General features: G+C 45.1%; 1 protein-coding gene across 1 annotated transcript; it reads right to left on the bottom strand.

Annotated features, from left to right (window-relative positions):
* Positions 1-4,935: 4,935 nt before the first annotated feature.
* LOC119289633 (4-hydroxyphenylacetaldehyde oxime monooxygenase-like) lies at positions 4,936-6,823 on the bottom strand. Its single transcript, XM_037568912.1, has 3 exons — positions 6,338-6,823; positions 5,714-6,160; positions 4,936-5,607 (listed from the first exon to the last, which is right to left on the bottom strand). Exons 1-3 carry the CDS (start codon positions 6,821-6,823, stop codon positions 4,987-4,989), a joined length of 1,554 nt encoding a protein of 517 aa, XP_037424809.1. The 3' UTR covers positions 4,936-4,986.
* Between the last annotated feature and the right edge of the window lie 13,180 nt (positions 6,824-20,003).

Below are 20,003 nucleotides of genomic sequence, written 5' to 3'. Positions count from 1 at the left end.
GTGAGACATTGATGATATATATATGCATGATTGGTTCTCGTAAAATACCAGCAAACGAAAAAGAAATAAAATGGAAACACAAAATTAAATGAAAAAGAAATCATAAAACTAAAAAAACCCCAAACCTTATAGTACCGGTTGGTCTTACCAACCGGTACTAAAGGGCTCCAGGCCCCCGGAGCTGGCTCGTGCCACGTGGTTGCCCTTTAGCACCGGTTCGTGCTGAACCGGTACTAAGGGAGGGGGGGGCCTTTAGTGACCACAATTTAGTGCCGGTTATGTAACCGGCACTACAGGGCCTTACGAACCGGTGCTATTGCCCGGTTCTGCACTAGTGTGATTCGTAAGTTATTGCAGATATACAGAACCAAAAAAATAAGTACATGAAGCAAACAAGTATAACTGATGTTTCAGATCAAACAAAATGCTGATTGAAGAATCTGAGAATTGCAGAAGTGTATCGGAGCTCACCAACAAACAGTCGTTGGAGGTTTTTTCAGAGGTTTCGATAGAGCAATATGACGACAAGGTGCTCCATTAAAAAAACTCTGGATCCACCGCGCATGACCATCTCAGATCCTCTCAAGTGACTGGTGGAGTAACGCAGCGGCCATATTGGAAAGTAGCGTGCATAGGAACTCCAGCGGCCCTAGTATTTTGCGGCAAGCAGCAGAGATCCAGCAAGACCGGACATGAAAAAATCATGGGGATGGAGCTGAAGATAACCTGGAGGGAATTGGGATCTCTAGGAAAAGGTAGGAAGAAAAAGGTACGCACACCTCCATTTAATTGCAGCCGGTGAGTGGCGCACATCAATTGTGATGAATGCTTCCAGAAACTGAAGATTGATTGATGGATTCATCACCGAACAGTCCACCGCCGCTTCGCCTACAACCTCGCCTCCCCATGGACCGGTCTAAGATGCCAATCGAGCGGACTGCTCGTCGAGCCACACCTGCGCTTCCCAAGGGACCGCATCGACCAAGGAGATCGGCGCCTGTGCAGCGACACCTAGCCCATTTGGCCCAAATTCACAGAATACGTCCAAAATAATTCCCGGAGCAGCGGCCCACTCCAATTGATCGCTATGTGGTCAGCGTACATAGCTCATGGGGAACCCCTCAAAAAAAACATAGATCATGGGGTCCAGAACAACATCCAATGGACAGTAAAGGCCGAAACAACAGATCTAACGGTTAAAACCTCTAATGGCCTGAGAGGGCTGGATTAGTGCTCAGTTATAATGTATTTAAATATCAGTTTCGTTGATGCTTACAGTCGCTTCACCTGGCTTTATCTTATCAAATATAAATCTGATGTGTTTGACATTTTTGTTCAGTTTCAAAAACATGTTGAACGCCTTCTCAAGCACAAAATTGTTCATGTTCAGTCGGACTGGGGCGGCAAGTATTGCAACCTCAACTCCTTTTTTCAGTCGCTTGGGATCGCTCACTGTTTAGCATGTCCACATACACATCAGCAGAATGGTTCAGTAGAACGTAAGCATCGTCACATTGTTGAAACTGGTCTTACTCTTTTGGCCCATGCATCTGTTCCGTTTCGGTTTTGGAGTGATGCTTTCACCACTGCATGTTTTCTCATCAATCGTACTCCCACTCGTGTTTTGCACATGAAGACTCCCATTGAAGTTCTCCTTAATGAACAACCGGACTACACCTTTCTCAAGGTGTTTGGGTGTGCTTGCTGGCCCCATCTCCGTCCATATAACAAGCGCAACCTCGAGTTTCGTTCCAAGAAGTGTTTTTTTCTTGGTTATAGCTCTCTTCATAAAGGATACAAATGTCTTCATGTGCCCACTAATCGTGTCTACATCTCTCGGGATGTTGTGTTTGATGAGCATGTATTTCCCTTTGCCAAACTCCCCGTGTCCACTGCCGAACCACCACCCATGCATTCATCCTCTGTTGCTTCTGACCAATTTGATGATGTTGCATATTCTCCTATGTTGTTACCTAACCATGGTGCAGGCACTGGTCCTGGGGCTCGTTTGGAGATTTTAGAGGCGCCATCGCCTCCTTCGTCGCCATCGCTTTTCTCGTCGGCACCTTCAGCTGTGCATGACGATCATATGGCGCCCCTGCATGGTCTCGGTCCCCGTGCCCATGCACGACCGATCGCTGCCCCGGTCCAGCCGCCCGCTTCGTCGCCTCTGGCTTCTGGGCCGGCATCGCCACAGTCGTGCCCCGCGACCCCGGTCACGCTAGCGGCGACTGGGCCGGCCTCACCTGCCCCCGTCTCGCCCAGGGCGTCTGGGCCGTCGTCACCGGGGTCGGCCTCGCCCGCCCTCGTCTCGCCCAGGGCGTCTGGGCCGTCGTCACCGCAGCCGGCCTCGCCCGTCCTCGGTTCGCCCATGGCCTCTGGGCCACTGTCATCAGGGCCCGCTTCGCCCAGGCCGGTTTTGGCCTCCTACAGCCCGGAGCCGTTCGGTACTGGCTCTCCTGAGGCGACGTCTGGCTCTTCGCCGACCGCGCCGTCTCCATCGCCCTCGACTTTGATGGCTCCTGTTGCTGCTCTACGTCCACATACGCGCAGCCGGAGTGGCATTTTTCAGCCTAAGCAACGTCATGATGGAACAGTTGCCTGGTTAGCTGCCTGCATGTCTGCTGCTCTTGCAGATCCATCCTCCAAGCCACGCACGTATCAAGCTGCTATGCGCATTCCTCATTGGAGAGAGGCCATGGAGCAGGAGTATCAAGCTCTCATTCGCAATCAGACATGGACTCTTGTTCCTCCACCATCACGGGTTAATGTCATTGATTCTAAATGGATTTTTAAAGTGAAGAGGCATTCTGATGGATCCATTGAGCACTACAAAGCTCGTCTGGTTGCCCGTGGTTTTCGACAACGTTTTGGTCTTTACTATGAAGACACCTTCAGTCCAGTGGTCAAGCCTACTACTATCAGGCTTCTTCTCTCTCTTGCCGTTACTCGAGGTTGGTTTCTTCATCAGCTTGATGTTCAAAATGCCTTCCTTCATGGTGTGTTGGAGGAGGAGGTCTATATGCGCCAGCCTCCGGGTTTCTCTGATCCGGATCGCCCTGATCATCTCTGTCGTCTGTCCAAGGCACTTTATGGTCTGAAGCAGGCTCCTCGTGCTTGGCATGCTCGTCTTGCAATGGCTCTTCGTGCTCATGTTTTTGCATCATCAACTGCTGACTCCTCACTGTTTCTTCTACAGAGGCCTGAGGTTACTATGTACTTGTTGGTCTATGTCGATGATATCATTTTGGTCAGCTCCTCTCAGTCGGCTGCTACTACGCTTGTTCGCTCGCTTGGTGCTGATTTTGCGGTCAAGGACCTTGGGAAGCTTCACTACTTTCTTGGTGTGGAGGTTACTTCTCGGGCTGATGGTCTTGTTATGATGCAGAAGAAGTACTCTCTGGATTTGTTGCAACGAGCTGGGATGCTTAAGTGCAAACCGATGACTACACCCATGTCTGCCACTGACAAGCTCACTGCTGTTGATGGTGTGCTTCTATCTTCTTCTGATGCGACGGAGTATAGGAGTATTATTGGTGGTCTTCAGTACTTGACGATCGCACGACCGGACATTTCCTTTGCTGTTAACCGAGTCTGCCAGTATCTGCAGTCACCCCGTGATACTCATTGGTCTGATGTTAAGCGTATTTTGCGCTACATTCGATTCACGGTGACTCATGGGTTGCATATTCGACCGTCATCCTCTGGCTGTCTTTCAGCATATTCTGATGCAGATTGGGCTGGCAATCTAGATGACAGGCGATCCACGGGGGGTTATGCTGTGTTCTTTGGCTCTAACCTGATTGCCTGGAGTGCTCGAAAACAGGCCACTGTCTCGCGTAGCAGTACTGAGGCTGAGTATAAAGCTGTGGCCAATGCCACTTCGGAGATTATCTGGGTACAGTCTTTGCTCCGGGAGTTGGGTATATCCCAATCACAGCCTCCTGTTCTTTGGTGTGATAACATCGGTGCTACATACCTTTCTGCAAATCCGGTATTCCATGCCCGAACGAAACACATTGAAGTTGACTATCACTTTGTGCGTGAACGTGTCTCTCAGAAGCAACTACAGATCAAGTTTATTTCTTCCAAGGATCAACTTGCAGACATCTTCACCAAGCCATTGCCTTTACCACAGTTTGAGGCTTGCAGGCGCAATCTTACCCTTCTAGATTCTTTAAGAAGTGGCTAAGATTGAGGGAGGGTGTTAGACTGTATAGCTTCTGTATTTACATATGTATACTGTAACATTGTATACCACCTCATTATATATATGTGATAGGCCATCCCTAGAGGGTTGTGCCGGTTTCCCCCAAACCTATTGTCTTACAGGAGGTTACTCTCACTGGCACAATGGCTCTGTTGTACTCACTCACTCTATCCGTTGCATATTTGTGTCCTACGCAGAACAATATGTGTGATTTTGTGTTAGACAATCCTTCCCCCTAGTTCCCTTTTTCTTTACCAAATGCTGGCTTTCCCTATATGACGTACCTAAATAGCAAAAAATGTAACCTCATTTCTTGGCTACTCTTAGTCAATGAAATGCCACGTCAGTAAGAACGCTGAAATATTAAGATCTAATGTAAGACGGCTCTGGGTTTTCCTTACTAGGTCTATGAATAAATATGTGTGTGTCCTAGGAGATGTGTATATGCCACCTAATTAAGCAATATGTATGATAATGCTGCCGTGTACTCAAAGCCATCCTGAAAATGTAGCAGGGGTAATTCGATTTTGTTTCGGAACATTCAGAGTAATTCAAGCGACAAAATGATATGTCTAGGTGTCATTGTAGATTTGGCGGCAGTAAATATATGTGAGTAATTTCAGTTTTTATAAGATAAAGAAAAAGGTCCACTTTACTGCCACTTTTACATGAAATAAGAAAATTGGCCAACTTGTGCATACGGCATTTTGCTGAGACACTAGTCCAGGATGTTTCCATCTTTAATAGGCCGCATATGGCATGGTGGTGGCACTCTATTAAAGGTCGAGGTGGTATGAGGTGGGAACGAGTACGAGTGGCTCCTTTCGGTGCAAGATGAGCCTTCCTTCTTCCTCCATGTTCACATCATCTATTGTCGTCCCCTCTGGGAGCGCCCACTCAAAACTGAAGAGCAGATTGGCGAGCGTAAACTCAATGGTGGCCATGGCCATGGAGATGCCTGGGCATATCCGCCGCCCTGCGCCAAACGGCATCAGCTCTGGATGCTCACCTTTGAAGTCTATGTCATTTACTTCAAACCTATCAGGGTTGAACTCATCTGGGTCATTAGACCAGCTTATCGGGTCTCTGCCGATGGCCCATGCATTCACATAGATCCGTGTCTTGGCCGGCACGTCATACCCACCGATCTTGATGTCTCTCATGGTCTCCCTTGGCAGTAGAAGCGGTGCTGCCGGGTGCAGCCGCAAGGTCTCCTTCACCACCATCCTGAGGTAGCTGAGTTTGGGCATGTCTTCTGGTTCCACTCTCTTGTTGCCTCCCACCAAGGCCCTAATATGGTCCTGCACCTTCTTGAGCACGCGCGGCTTCCGGACCAGCTCCGACATCGCCCACATAATCGTTGCTGCACTAGTGTCAATGCCAGCAACGAACGTCGACTGCACATCATAAATGCCATGTCAATGATTAATGTTATTACCAGCTTTGATTTCTTTTCTTAGGAATCTATGCATGGACTGTAAGTGTTGAATTATTACAACTTACAAAGATTACGGCCTTGACGTGGTCCTTGGTGAAGCTAAATGTGCCACGTGGTTTCTTCCAGAGGTCGATGAGGACGTCAATGAGGTCGCCGCCATTGTGAGGCAGCACACGCTTAGGGTCCAGGTGATGCTCGATGACCATCTCAAAGAAGGCGTCTAACTGTGTGAATATTCGCTCACGGCGGGCTATGAATCCGGTTACGCGGTCAACAAGGCGGCCAACGACTCCGGGGAGCAAGTCCTCAGCGGAGGAGCCGGAGCTGGATAGCATCTCCATAACATCGTCGAGCGCTGCCTGAAAACTATTATTTTGGGAGAACTTATCACTGCCATAGATGTTGCCGAACGCTACCGTGCCGATGATACCATCGGAGAGGCTCAAGATGTGCTCGTCCAGCGCCACCGGCTTTGCTTCCGCACGCCTCAGTGTGCTCATCAGTTTCTCCACCTAATCATAAATACAATATACAACATTTAAGTAACCAGATAGACTATGCTTGTTTGACTGCCGATACCGGATGTACGTAAGCTCTACGTGGCTGGATCATCTTGATCGAGTCAATAAAAGTGCAGAAGGTAGACCATTTTCGGTGCACCGTGACTAGGCATACGGCATACGGCATACCTGCTCATGGCGTGCGTACCACGCCGCCTTGACGCGGCGCGCGCTGAGGAGCTCGACGGTGAGGAGCTTGCGCACCTCCCGCCAGTACGCGCCGTAGGGCGCGAACGCCACGTTCTTGAGGTCGTAGGTCAACCGCTTCGTCCCCGCGGACACGGGCCGCGTGCAGCAGTCGAGGTCATGAGCCTTGAGCGCCTCCCATGCCGCCTCCGCCGACGACAGCACCACAGTCGGCGCCTTGCCGAGCTGCAGCTGCATCACCGGCCCGTGGACCCGCGCCAGGTCTCGCAGGGTCCGATGCGGCATCGGGCCGAGCTGGTGCAGGTTGCCCAGGAGGGGCACCCTCGCAGGGCCTGGTGGCAGCTTGAGCCCTTTCTTGGACGAGATCCTGGTCCACAGCAGGAGGGAAACGACGGAGAGAAGTGCTAAGAGCACGGGCTGCCATTGTTGGGGTAGAGAGAGGAGCAGCGAGGTGAGTGGGGTTGCCATTTTCTGTTTGGTGAGAACTGACTACTTCAGCTAGCTCTTGTACGTGCGAACTTTATACCAAATATGCTGTTCAAAGGGACAAAACGAAGAAGAGACTTTGCATTGCCACATGTGGTCAGCTATCCCAAGTTATGGTGATCAGTATTTGAAGGAAAAGATGAGACGACTTTGCATCACAACGACTTGAAACAGTCAATTCTTCTCCGGCTGCTAAGCTACGTACTACTCTATGGTTGGTACTACTCTATGGCTGCGAAGTTAGCCCTTCCTGACCTTGATTGTTGTTACAACTGCTTGGTGCTCCTTTGGAAACAAACATATATGTACTAATGGATATGTCTGGTTTGCTTGGATAGCTAGCAAAAGTTTACACGACAGGATTTTTCTCCTCTGCGCATGATACCTAGATCCATTTTGCTGTTTGAAAGTATATCTGTGTACACTTTGTAGAAACGAACTTTGGGCGGTTTCTCTAATTGAAATCGACGAGCGCCCCTCACAAACCCACTAGCTCAACATAACTGGTGTGAATTGGTAAATGAACTAACTACTTCAGCTAGCTCATGTATGTGTAAGTTCTATACCAAGTATGTTGGATCGACTCGACCCACCACCTTCATTCGTGCCTCGCTCCTTTCCCAACATTTATCCCCTTCCCCTCGGTGGTTACTGGTTAGGGCAAATTCTATCTTCCAGGCTTCATTGATGAGGCTGTGAATTCGCAGTTCCTATGCATGCCGCTCCGATCCTCCTCAAGATTGTCTGTCTGGACGTAGTCAGCGAAGCTCCGGCATAGCCTCCTGCCGTCTCCTCGATGGCGAGGTTCATCGTGTGTGCGTAATAACGAGATATGGTGACAGGTGTTGTGGATCCTTTCATGGGTTCAAAGATAACCACTGTGGCTCTGGGCACTGATCTTTGGGGGCACGCGTATGAAGACTTTCCAGATTTTATCAATAAGATGGAGCGGGCTCCAGTAATTTATCTATAAAGCAGGGCGAAAGCCTATTTCGAGAGTAAGATAGTGGAGACAACCGCTAGTTTTGACGGCAGCATGGGACATTTGATGGTCTAAGGATTTTTTATGTAATTTTCATTATGTTTGATGTGCTTTGTGCTTCATAAGAAATTTTTATAATAGATTCAGACCCTTTTCGCACAAAATAAAATATATACCAAATATGTTGAGCAGTGAGGAACCAACAAGACGTACGGAGTACTCATCACATGCTTATTACTCAATATAAAAGGCACGTTTGAAGACGTCGTACACGACACGTCAAACACAAGGAATTGAAACTTGAAAGTCTTAGTCTTCTATACGGCTGGTCGACGTACCGATTGCATTCTACCAGTAACAAACTCACAAGTCAACATAATTGGTGTAAATAATTCGGTCACTCGAGACTGCAGCGCGCCAGCGCAGCTAAAATGGCCTAATACTAAACCCATAATCCATGCCAAATTAGCCCATGAGTAGGGAGTAGGTTCGAGGAAGGAACCAACTCACGCCAGCCACATACAAGAGTTTTCTGTTGATCGCATTACTCCTAGATAAAAACAAAGGATTTTGCTGCACAAATCCAAATCATTAGACAAGTACCGCAGAGTCAAGGCGTTTCTTGCGGACCTGCAACGTGCGGGCAAATTGATGCAGAGGCCAAGCCTCTCGAGCTTTCTCCTCGTGGCCGCCGATCCCGGCCTCGCGGCCACTGTCCGTGGCAGTGACGATAGTCAATGGTCCAGCATTGCGCCAGCAATAGCTTTGCGCTTTGAGGGCAGAATCTAACTCTGGACTGTGCAGCCATGGGCACGCCCAACGGCCTCTTCATGCTGACAAACGGCACCATCAAAGGCCCCGCTTTCCACCTGTCTTCCTTGGCATTCCGTGCTGCCCGGTACTTCCCAACGACCTTCGTCTTAAACCTTTTCAGGTAGTATATTGACCTGAGCAGCCCCGACCTTTTCAGGTAGTATATTGACCTGAGCAGCCCCGACCTTTTCAGGTAGTATATTGACCTGAGCAGCCCCGGCACACCCTTCTTCATCACCAAGTCCAGGGAGGTTCTCTTGACTTTGCTGCCATGCCAGTTCCCAACGCGAGGAATGTGAAGCTGCATTCGGAATGCACCGATTTCTTACAAAGACTTGTTTCAGGCGATCGAGGGGTTCAGAATATTATACTCTAACACTCACCCTCACTTCTATACTCCTTTGCACTTATGACGTGGGCAACAGAAACGGGGGCAAGCCGCAATTATTATTGCGTTTACTAAGTTTTGCACCCTGAAAGGCCAGATGAATGCGAGGCTTGAGAATTTCAGTCTAGCAATGCTCTGCGACCATGGATTGCACGCGCAGACCACACACGTGATTGACACTATCGACTACCTAGCCCCTAAACTAGGACATGCCTGCAAGGCAACCCCTGTACTGATGGGTTCCTGTTCAGGGCATTACTTATAGAGGTCACCTGAATTATTTATTACTAAACATGAGCAAAAGGTAAAGAACAAAAAATAATTGAAGTGGACAGTGGACACTTCCGTGTCTATGACACGCGATTTATCGTCATGGAAATGGACACTTCCGTGATGAGAATTTTAGAAATGTCATGCAATAATTCTACGACAGCACATGTATGACTATCTTGATTCTGTCATAAAATCGTCATGGATGTACATGCATGACCAAAACCTGACCTACTGTGACAAACACGTATCATCACGGAAGTGTATTTTTTTGTAGTGTTGTTTGAAAAAGATTCTATCTATTTCATTTCTTTCACGCGTATGCAAATCATTTTCATGTTCTAGCAAATATTGTTCTAAGAGATCAGTAGGAGGTACAACAATAAAAGCAAGACCAATAATTTCATCCCTACTAGGTAAATCTTTTTTATGAGGTTTTCTACTAAACTTGGAAAAATTAAATTCATAAGATTCATCACCAAAGCTAACACCGACATTTTGTTTCTCACAATCTATCCTAGCATTGACAGTGTTCAAGAAAGGTCTAGCAAAGATAATGTGACAAAAGTCATCCTGTGGGAAATCAAGAAGAAGAAAACTAGTAGGGTATTTTATTTTTCCACACAAGACTTCAACATCTCTAAGAATCTCAATTGGTGATATAATATCTCTATTGGCAAATTTAATATTAACATATATGTCTTCTATTTCTGCAGGTGCTATTTCATTCTTAATTTCTTCATCTAAGAAAAAAGAAATAACACTCACACTAGCACCTATATCACATAAACCATTATAACAGTGATCTCCTATCTTGACTGAGACAACATGCATGCCCATGACTGGTCTATGTTTATCTTTTTCGTCGGGTTTGGCAATTCTAGAAGCTTCATCATAGAAGTAAATAACATGCCCATCAATATTATCGACCAAGAGATCTTTAACCATAGCAACACTAGGTTCAACTCTGATTTTTTCAGCTAGTTTGGGTGTTCTAATATAACTTTTGTTGACAACCGTTGAAACTTTAGCATGTTCCTTCATGCTAACAGGGAAAGGTGGTTTTTCAATATAAGTAGTGGGAACAACTGGATCAACATTGTAAATGATAGTTTCTTCTTTAGCCTTTACCGGTTCTTTAATTTCTTCTTTAATAGGTGGGGTATATTTAAACCACTTCTCCTTAGGAAGATCAACATGAGTAGCAAAAGATTCACAAAAGGAAGCTACTATCTCAGAGTCAAGTGCATATTTAGTGCTAAACTTTTGAAAAGCATCGGTATTCATAAAATATTTAACACAATCAAACTTGGGTTCAATACCTGACTATTTACCTTCGTCGAGTTCTCAATCTTCACAGTTGCGTTTAATTCTTTCTAAAAGATCCCACTGGAATGCAATAGTCTTCTTCATAAAAGAACCAGTACAAGAAGTATAGAGAATGGATTGATCATTACGACAAAGCCGAGCATAAAAATTCTGAATAATAATTTCTCTTGAGAGCTCATATGATTGGGGCATGAATATAACATTGACTTAAGCCTCCCCCAAGCTAGAGAAATATTTTCTCCTTCATGAGGCCAAAAATTATATATCTAATTCCGATCATGATGATCTAGATGCATAGGATAATTTTTTTGATGGAATTCCAATTTCAACCGTTTCCATTTTCAAGATCCAATATCATCACATAGCCTATACCATGTCAATGTTTTTCCCTTCAAAGATAAAGGGAAAAGCTTCTTCTTAGCTTCATCTCCCGGTAAACCTGCAAGCTTAAACAATCCACAAATTTCATCCACGTATATCAAGTGCATATCAGGATGTTCAGTTCCATCTCCTGCATAAGGACTAGCTAGTAGTTGTTCTACCATACCCGAAGGAATTTCATATTCAATATTTTCAGTACGTGCAGTAGGTTGAGGGGCAAGGTGGTTCCGGTCGAGGTGAAGATACCCCGAACAAACCCCTCAAAGGATTGTTTTCCATAGTAGCAAGTGACAATAAATTTCAGCACGTAGTAATAATTTTTTCTTACCAATTTCCACTTACCAAAAGCGCTTCACTCCCCGGCAACGGCGCTAGAAAATAGCCTTGATGACCCACAAGTATACGGGGTCAATTGTAGCCTTTTAGATAAGAGTGTCGAACCCAACGAGGAGCGGAAGGAAATGACAAGTGGTTTTCAGCAAAGTGATGTCTGCAAGTGCTAAAATTGTAAGTAGCAGAGTAGTTTGATAGCAAGGTAATTTGTAACGAGCAAGTAACGGTAGTAGTAACAGAAGTGCAGCAAGGTAGCCCAATCCTTTTGAGGCATAGGACAGGCCGAAACGGTCACTTATGATAAGCAAAGCGTTCTTGAGGGTACACGGGAATTTCATCTAGTCACTTTCACCATGTTAGCTTAATTCGTGTTCGCTACTTTGATAATTTGGTATGTGGGTGGGCCGGTGCTTAGGTGTTGTTCTTATTTGAACAAACTGTTGGGGAACGTGGTAATTTCCAAAAAATTCCTACTATCACACGAGATCTATCTAGGTGATGCATAGCAACGAGAGGGGACAGTGTGTCCACGTACCCTCATAGACCGAAAGCGGAAGCGTTTCATTAACGTGGTTGATGTAGTCGAAATTCTTCACGATCCAACCGATCAAGTACCGAACGTACGGCACTTCCGTGTTCAGCACACGTTCAGCTCGATGATGTCCCTCGTACTCTTCATCCAGTTGAGGACGAGAGTGATTTCCGTCAGCACGATGGTGTGGAGACGGAGATGATGATGTTACCGACCTAGGGCTTCGCCTAAGCTCTTCGATGGTATGATCGAGGTGTGTAACTGTGGATGTGGGCCCCGCACACGGTTAAGATAAACTTGTGTGTTCTAGGGTGCCCCCTTGTCCCCGTATATAAAGGAGGGAGCCGGAGGCTGGCCAGCCCTAGGGGCGCGCCCAAAGAGGAGGAGTCCTACTAGGACTTCCTAGTCCTAGTAGGATTCCCCCCCAAAGGAGACAGGGGGAAGGAAGGAGAGGGAGAGGGAGTAGGAAAGGGGGCGCCGGCCCCTTCCCCTAGTCCAATTCGGACCCAAGGGGGGGGGGGCATGGCCAGCCCTCCTGCGGCCCTCCTCTCTCTCCACTAAGGCCCATGGTGGCCCATTAGTTCCCGCGGGGGGTTCCGGTAACCCCTCAAACACTCCGGTTTTACCTGAAACTCCCTGGAACACTTCCGGTGTCCGAATAACATGGTCCAATATATCAATCTTTATGTATTGACCATTTAGAGACACCTTGTCACATCCACGATCTCATCCGGGACTCCGAACAAACTTTGATAATCAAAAACACATAACTCATAATACATATCATCATCGAACTTTAAGCATGCGGACCCTACGGGTTCGAGAACTATGTAGACATGACCGGGACACATCTCCAGTCAATAGCCAATAGCGGAACCTGGATGCTCATATTGGTTCCTACATATTCTACGAAGATCTTTATCGGTGAAACCGCATAACAACATACGTTGTTCCCTTTGTCATCGGTATGTTACTTGCCTGAGATTCGATCATCGGTATCATCATACCTAGTTCAATCTCGTTACCGGCAAGTCTCTTTACTCGTTCCGTAATACTTCATCCCGCAACTAACTCATTAGTCACAATGCTTGCAAGGCTTATAGTGATGAGCATTACCGAGAGGGCCTAGAGATACCTCTCCGAAACACGGAGTGACACATCCTAATCTCGATCTATGCCAACCCAACAAACACCTTCGATAACACCTGTAGAGCATCTTTATAATCACCCATTTATGTTGTGACGTTTGATAGCACACAAGGTGTTCCTCCGGTATTCGGGAGTTGCATAATCTCATAGTCTGAGGAACACGTATAAGTCATGAAGAGAGCAGTAGCAATGAAACTGTAACGATCATAATGCTAAGCTAACGGATGGGTCATGTCCATTAAATCGTTCTCCTAATGATGTGATCCCGTTCATCAAATGACAATACATGTCTATGGTTAGGAAACATAACCATCTTTGGTTAACGAGCTAGTCTAGTAGAGGCATACTAGGGACACTTTGTTTAGTCTATGTATTCACACATGTACTAGTGTCCGGTTAATACAATTCTAGCATGAATAATAAACATTTATCATGAAATAAGGAAATAAATAATAACTTTATTATTGCCTCTAGGGCATATGTCCTTCAGTCTCCCACTTGTACTAGAGTCAATAATCGAGATTACAAAGTAATTATTCTAACACCCATGGAGTCTTGGTGCTGATCATATTTTTCTCGTGGAAGAGGCTTAGTCAACGGGTCTGCAACATTCATATCCGTATGTATCTTGCAAATCTCTATGACCCCCTTCGACACTTGATGACAGATGTAATTGAAGCGTCTCTTGATTTCCTTGGTTCTCTTGTGAAATCTCGATTCCTTTGCCAAGGCAATTGCACCAGTATTGTCACAAAAGATTTTCATTGGACCAGATGCATAGGTATGACACCTAGATCGGATATGAACTCCTTCATCCAGATTCCTTCATTTGTTGCTTCCAAAGCAGCAATGTACTCTACTTCACACGTAGATCCCGCCACGACGCTCTTCTTGGAACTGCACCAACTGACAGCTCCTCCATTCAATAAAAATACGTATCCGGTTTGCGACTTAGAGTCATCCGGATCAGTGTCAAAGCTTGCATCAATGTAACCGTTTACGACGAACTCTTTGTCACCTCCATAAACGAGAAACATATCCTTAGTCCTTTTCAGGTATTTCAGGATGTTTGACCGTTGTCCAGTGCTCCACTCCGGGAATACTTTGGTACCTCACTGCTATGCTTATAGTAAGGCACACATCAGATCTGGTACACAACATTGCATACATGATAAGTAGAACCTATGGCTGAAGCATAGGGAATGACTTTCATTTTCTCTCTATCTTTTGTAGTGGTCGGGCATTGAGTCTGACTCAACTTCACACCTTGTAACACAGGCAAGAACCCTTTCTTTGACTGATCCATTTTGAACTTCTTCAAAATTTTATCAAGGTATGTGCTTTGTGAAATTCCAATTAAGCGTCTTGACCTATCTCTATAGATCTTTATGCCCAATATGTAAGCACCTTCACCGAGGTCTTTCATCGAAAAACTCTTATTCAAGTATCCTTCTATGCTATCCAGAAATTCTATATCAATTCCAATCAATAATATGTCATCCACTTATAATTATTAGAAATGCTACAGAGCTCCCACTCACTTTCTTGTAAATATAGACTTCTCCAAAAGTCGGTAAAAAACCATATGCTTTGATCACACTATCAAAGTGTTTATTGCAACTCCGAGAGGCTTGCACCAGCCCATAAATGGATCGCTGGAGCTTGCACACTTTGTTAGCACCCTTTGGATCGACAAAACCTTCTGGTTGCATCATATACAACTCTTCTTCTGGAAATCCATTCAGGAATGCAGTTTTAACATCCATCTGCCAAATTTCATAATCATAAAATATGGCAATTGCTAACATGATTCGGACAGACTTAAGCATCACTACGGGTGAGAAAGTCTCATCGTACTCAACTCCTTGAACTTGTGGAAAACCTTTTGCAACAAGTCGAGCTTTGTAGACAGTAACATTACCGTCAACGTCGGTCTTCTTCTTGAAGATCCATTTATTTTCTATGGTTTGCCGATCATCGGGCAAGTCCACCAAAGTCCACACTTTGTTCTCACACATGGATCCCATCTCAGATTTCATGGCCTCAAGCCATTTCGCGGAATCTGGGCTCATCGTCGCTTCCTCATAGTTCGTAGGTTCACCATGGTTTAGTAAAATGACTTCCAGAACAGGATTACCATACCACTCTGGTGCGGATCGTACTCTGAAAGACCTACGAGGTTCGGTAGTAACTTGATCTGAAGTTTCATGATCATCATTATTAGCTTCCTCACTAATTGGTGTAGGAATCACTGGAACTGATTATATGATGAACTACTTTCCAACAAGGTAGAAGGTACAATTACCTTATCAAGTTCTATTTTCCTCCCACTCACTTCTTTCGAGAGAAACTCCTTCTCTATAAAGGATCCATTCTTAGCATTGCCTTCGGATCTATGATAGACGGTGTACCCAAAAATTTCCTTTGGGTATCCTATGAAGACACACTTATCTGATAACCCACAAGTATAGGGGATCACAACAGTTTTCGAGGATAGAGTATTCAACCCAAATTTATTGATTCGACACAAGGGGAGCCAAAGAATATTCTCAACTATTAGAAGTTGAGTTGTCAATTCAACCACGCCTGGATAACTTAGTATCTGTAGCAAAGTAGTATGGAAGTAACGGTAACAGTAGCAAAAGTAACAGTAGCAGTTTTGTAGGAATTGTAATAGTGGCAGCGGTAAAGTAACTAAGCAAAGAGCAATATGTGAAAAGCTCGTACGCATTGGATCAGCGATGGATAATTATGTCAGATGCAATTCCTCATGTAATAGTTATTCACTAGTAGAAAACAGGGCGAACGTTCGGGCCTGGCCAGCCCATTAGTCATGGTTCTTAAAGAACCGGGACCCATGGGGGGTATTAGACCCGGTTCGTGAGCCCAGGGGGCCGGCCGGGGCCTCGTGGGCATTGGTCTCGGTCCGTTCGGAACCATTTGTCCCGGTTCAAGCCACGAACCGGGACCAATGGTCCTTGCTCCTGGCCCACAACCATTGGTCCCGGTTCGTGGCTTGAACCGGGACAGAAGGGGGAGCTTTAGTCCCAGTTCATGCCATGAACTAGGACAAATAACTTGCCTATATATACCCACCGCCGCGGCAGAGCACTCCAGTGCTCTGTTTTTTCAATCCGGCAAGGAGAGGGCATTTGGGTGCTCTAGTTCACCTCCTATGCACATGAGGTGTTCGATGAAATGCCCGAGCCACACTAGTTAAGCTTTATCCTCTCGAAGCTCGACCTCGGAGCTCCATTTTTTTGAGATTTGTCTAGATTTAGCGATCCGTCACGCCCCGTCCCCGTTTTCACCACTGTTGATCGCCCGCGCCGATCTCGTCGCCGGCACCACCGTGGTGAGCCTCTTGTTCTTATCTTCTTTCTGATACTTGTCTGATTTTCTTACTTTAGGTAGATATTTGTTTGATTTTTTTACTTTTGACAGACATAATTATATGTAATGCACGCAGATGAACCGGCAATGGATGTATGGTGACAGACACACCTCCGAGTACATTAAGGGCTTGCATATTTTTCTCGAAGTGCCTGAGGCAAACAAACAGAATGGTTTTATGTGTTGTCCATGCACTAAATGTGGGAATACAAAGTCTTACTCTGACCTGAAAATCCTTCACACCCACCTGCTTTATAAGGGTTTCATGCCACACTATAATATTTGGACGAGGCACGGAGAAATAGGGATTATGATGGAAGACGGCGAAGAAGAAGAGGACGATGACAACTATGTGCCCCCTGAATACGGTGATGCTGCAACGGGGGAAGCTGCTGAAGATCAAGAGGAACCAGACGATGTGCCCGATGATGATCTCTGCGAGGTCATTGTCGATGCAAGGACGCAATGCGAAAGTCAAAAGGAGAAGCTGAAGTTCGATCGCATGTTAGAGGATCACAAAAAAAAAGTTGTACCCAATTGTGAAGATGGCGACACAAAGCTGGGTACCTTACTGGAATTGCTGCAGTGGAAGGCAGAGAATGTTGTGCCCGACAAAGGATTTGAGAAGCTACTGAAAGAATTATCAAAGTATTTTCTGTGAAAAACATAAAAAGAAAAAAGAATTTTCATAAAATAAGTACAAACAACAAAAAATAAAATAAAATAAATAAGTATAAACAAAATAAACTTTTATAAATAAGTAGAAAAGAATAAAATAAAATAAAATAAATAAGTAGAAACAAAATAAAATAAAATAAAATAAACTTTTATAAAATAAATATGTAGAAACAAAATAAAACAAAATAAAATAAACTATTACAAAATAAAAAAATCAACAAAGAAAACAAAAAAACTGGAAAAAAAATAAAAAAATGCCACCTACTAGGCCACCACGGCCTGAATACGACTAGAAACCCAGCTAGTTGGGCCAGGATTCAGGCCCGCATAAGGCCCAGCAGGCCCACACGCAGATACAGTGTGTTTAGGCCTGAAAGCCTGCATTTGAGAGAAGCTCGAGAGGGCAGCGGGAGTGGGGCTTATAAACCACTCTCTAACTCCCTCAACTAGCGAGGTGGGACTAAACTTTCATGCGGCGACGCGGGCCGCACATGGCCGTTAGTCCCTGGTGGTGGCACCAGCCGGGACTAAAGGGGTGGCATTGGTACCGATTGGTGTCCCGATTGGTGCCTCCAACCGGGACCAAAGGCCTCTACTTCCCGCCCTTTGGGCTACTGAAAAGAGGCATTTAGTCCCGGTTGGAGGCCCCAACCGGGACTAAAGGGGGGCATTGGTCCCGGTTGGTGCCACGAACCGGGACCAATGCTCTGCCTATATAAGCAGCACTTGTGAAATTTTGGTTCATTTCGTTCTTCCCCACCGCCCGACGCCGACAGGCTGCCTGTCCGTCTCCGCCTTGCCGTCGCCATCGTCGCCCCGCGCCCCCCGTCCCGCGCCCCGTGACCCGCGACGCCGCTGGCCCCTGCCCGTCACCGCCCCGCCCCGCCTCGCCCCGCGCCGCACCTCACCGTCGACTACCGGCCCCTCCCCCTCACGCACCATCGCCGTCGCCATCCCCGACACCGTCGCCATGAGCAAATTTTTTGCTAATTTAATTTGATGTTAGTAGTTGTTAATTTAGATGTGTAGTTAATTGAGTTAGATTTTTTTAGATTTTTTTGTTAGATTTTTTTGTAGTTCATAGATTTTTTTTTGTTAGATGTGTAGTAATTTAGATGTGTATATAGTTCATAGATTTGTCTGTTAGATTTTTTTTCATATTGTGTAATTAATTTGTTCATATTGTGTTAGATTTTTTTTCTGTTAATAGATTTTTTTGGGTGATATTATTGTTGAATATGCATGTTTGTATGTTCATATATATGCAAAGATTGAATATGTCAAATTTTTATGATTTTTGTCTGTTCATAAAATTTTTATGATTTTTTTCTGTTGTAATTTTGTTCATAGAATTTTAATGATTTTTTTTCATAGTATTTTCTTTGTCAATTTATGTATATGTTCATATTGTGTATGTATAGGAAAATTGTGCATGATCAAAGTCATTTATGAATATGTTCATATTTAGAATAGAGGAAAAAGGAAAAAAATAAGAAGAGGAAGTGTTTAATATAACTAGTTAGAAAAATAATAGAACTATAGTTAAACTAGTTTATTTTTAGTAAGTACTACTTTATTTTATTTATAGTAAGTGCTTCATATATAGTTGAATTAGCTAGTTGATTTAATAAACTACTTTATTTTACTATATATAGAAGTAGTTTTTTTAGTAAGTGCTTAGTAGTTGAACTAGTTGATTTAATTAATAAAACTACGTTATTTAACTAAATATAGAAGTAGTTCCCGCATCGACGTCGACGATGCCTATCCCGCATCCTCGTCTTCGTCGACTCGGCGGTGGAGGCCTGCTTGATCAGGGCCATGTTCGGGACTGGGCTCCGCCGGGCTGGTATTGGGAGGTGCTACCTTCCGGGGGATGTAGGTTGGTGAGGAGGCAGCCCGTTGTTGACCCGATCCTTGTTTGGTGGCGGTCGCGTGGGCCAGTGACGGTGCCGAGGCTTTCGGACAGCGCGAAGGTGGTACGTCACCGTGTCAGCGAGGAGGACGAGCACGTCTGTCGCTACATGGTTGCATTGGAGGGCAGATTCGACAATACCTGGCAGGTTCTTCAGGGATCTCACTGGAGCTATGATCCTGTGATGGTTCCTTATCTTTGGGTGTCCACCGCCTGCGACGATACCCGTCGGGCGTTACGGTTCTAGCTGTATTAGCGATGCTATATGTATGTTAGTATTCGAGGAGTATTAGTGATAATATTCGATGATGTACGGACACAAGAGATGATGTATTTTTGGTTATAATTGAATTTATGCTAATTTGAATACTACTTTATTTTACGATTTGGTTTACTTATCGAATGCTCATATTAGAAAAGTACTCCTACTTTGAATGCTAAAATTGAAGAGCACTCTATGCAGAAATCTAGGAGCCCCCTCCATCATCCATGCCGTCGTGGGGGTAGCTTCTCCTTCATTCCCATGTGCTAGAAAATTTGGTGTAATAATGCACTCGGGAATGAAAGGAGGAGCTACCATCATCGATAGTCAATCCATGATTGATAATAATGATCTAATTTAGGTTTTTTAGTACATATATTTAATTGTACAAGTTTAATATTTGAATTATGAATATAGGCCGGAAATGTCGTACTCGGACGACGAAAACCGCCTGGTAGAGTGCGACTGGTGCCACGACGACCGAGGTATGTGCGACAGGTTCCTTGAGCTGGACGAAAATCGGCGCTTCAGCATTAAGCTCGAGGAGACCTTCGATGTTCATACGGTATGCAACGACGCCAATAGTTTTTTTTTCGTAATTAAGTACGACTTCAACTATTTTAAGGTGTATTTTTCATCTTCTCTAATTCGACTAGCTTATCCCATGCTATGCAAGACGCTATGTCTTGGAGAGGATGAGTTTTGAAGACCATGAAAGTATGGAAACCAAAAAAATT

The sequence above is a fragment of the Triticum dicoccoides genome, chromosome 4A (genome assembly GCF_002162155.2).
Source record: "Triticum dicoccoides isolate Atlit2015 ecotype Zavitan chromosome 4A, WEW_v2.0, whole genome shotgun sequence".
NCBI lineage: Eukaryota > Viridiplantae > Streptophyta > Magnoliopsida > Poales > Poaceae > Triticum > Triticum dicoccoides.
This window is presented reverse-complemented; position numbering and strand designations above follow the sequence as displayed.

Coding starts and splice junctions, on each gene's coding strand:
- LOC119289633 (XM_037568912.1), bottom strand. CDS start 6,823: ATGGCAACCCCACTCACCTCGCTGCTCCTCTCTCTACCCCAACAATGG. Junction 6,161..6,337: donor GGTACGCACGCCATGAGCAG/GTATGCCGTATG, acceptor ATTTATGATTAG/GTGGAGAAACTGATGAGCAC. Junction 5,608..5,713: donor ACGTCAAGGCCGTAATCTTT/GTAAGTTGTAAT, acceptor TATGATGTGCAG/TCGACGTTCGTTGCTGGCAT.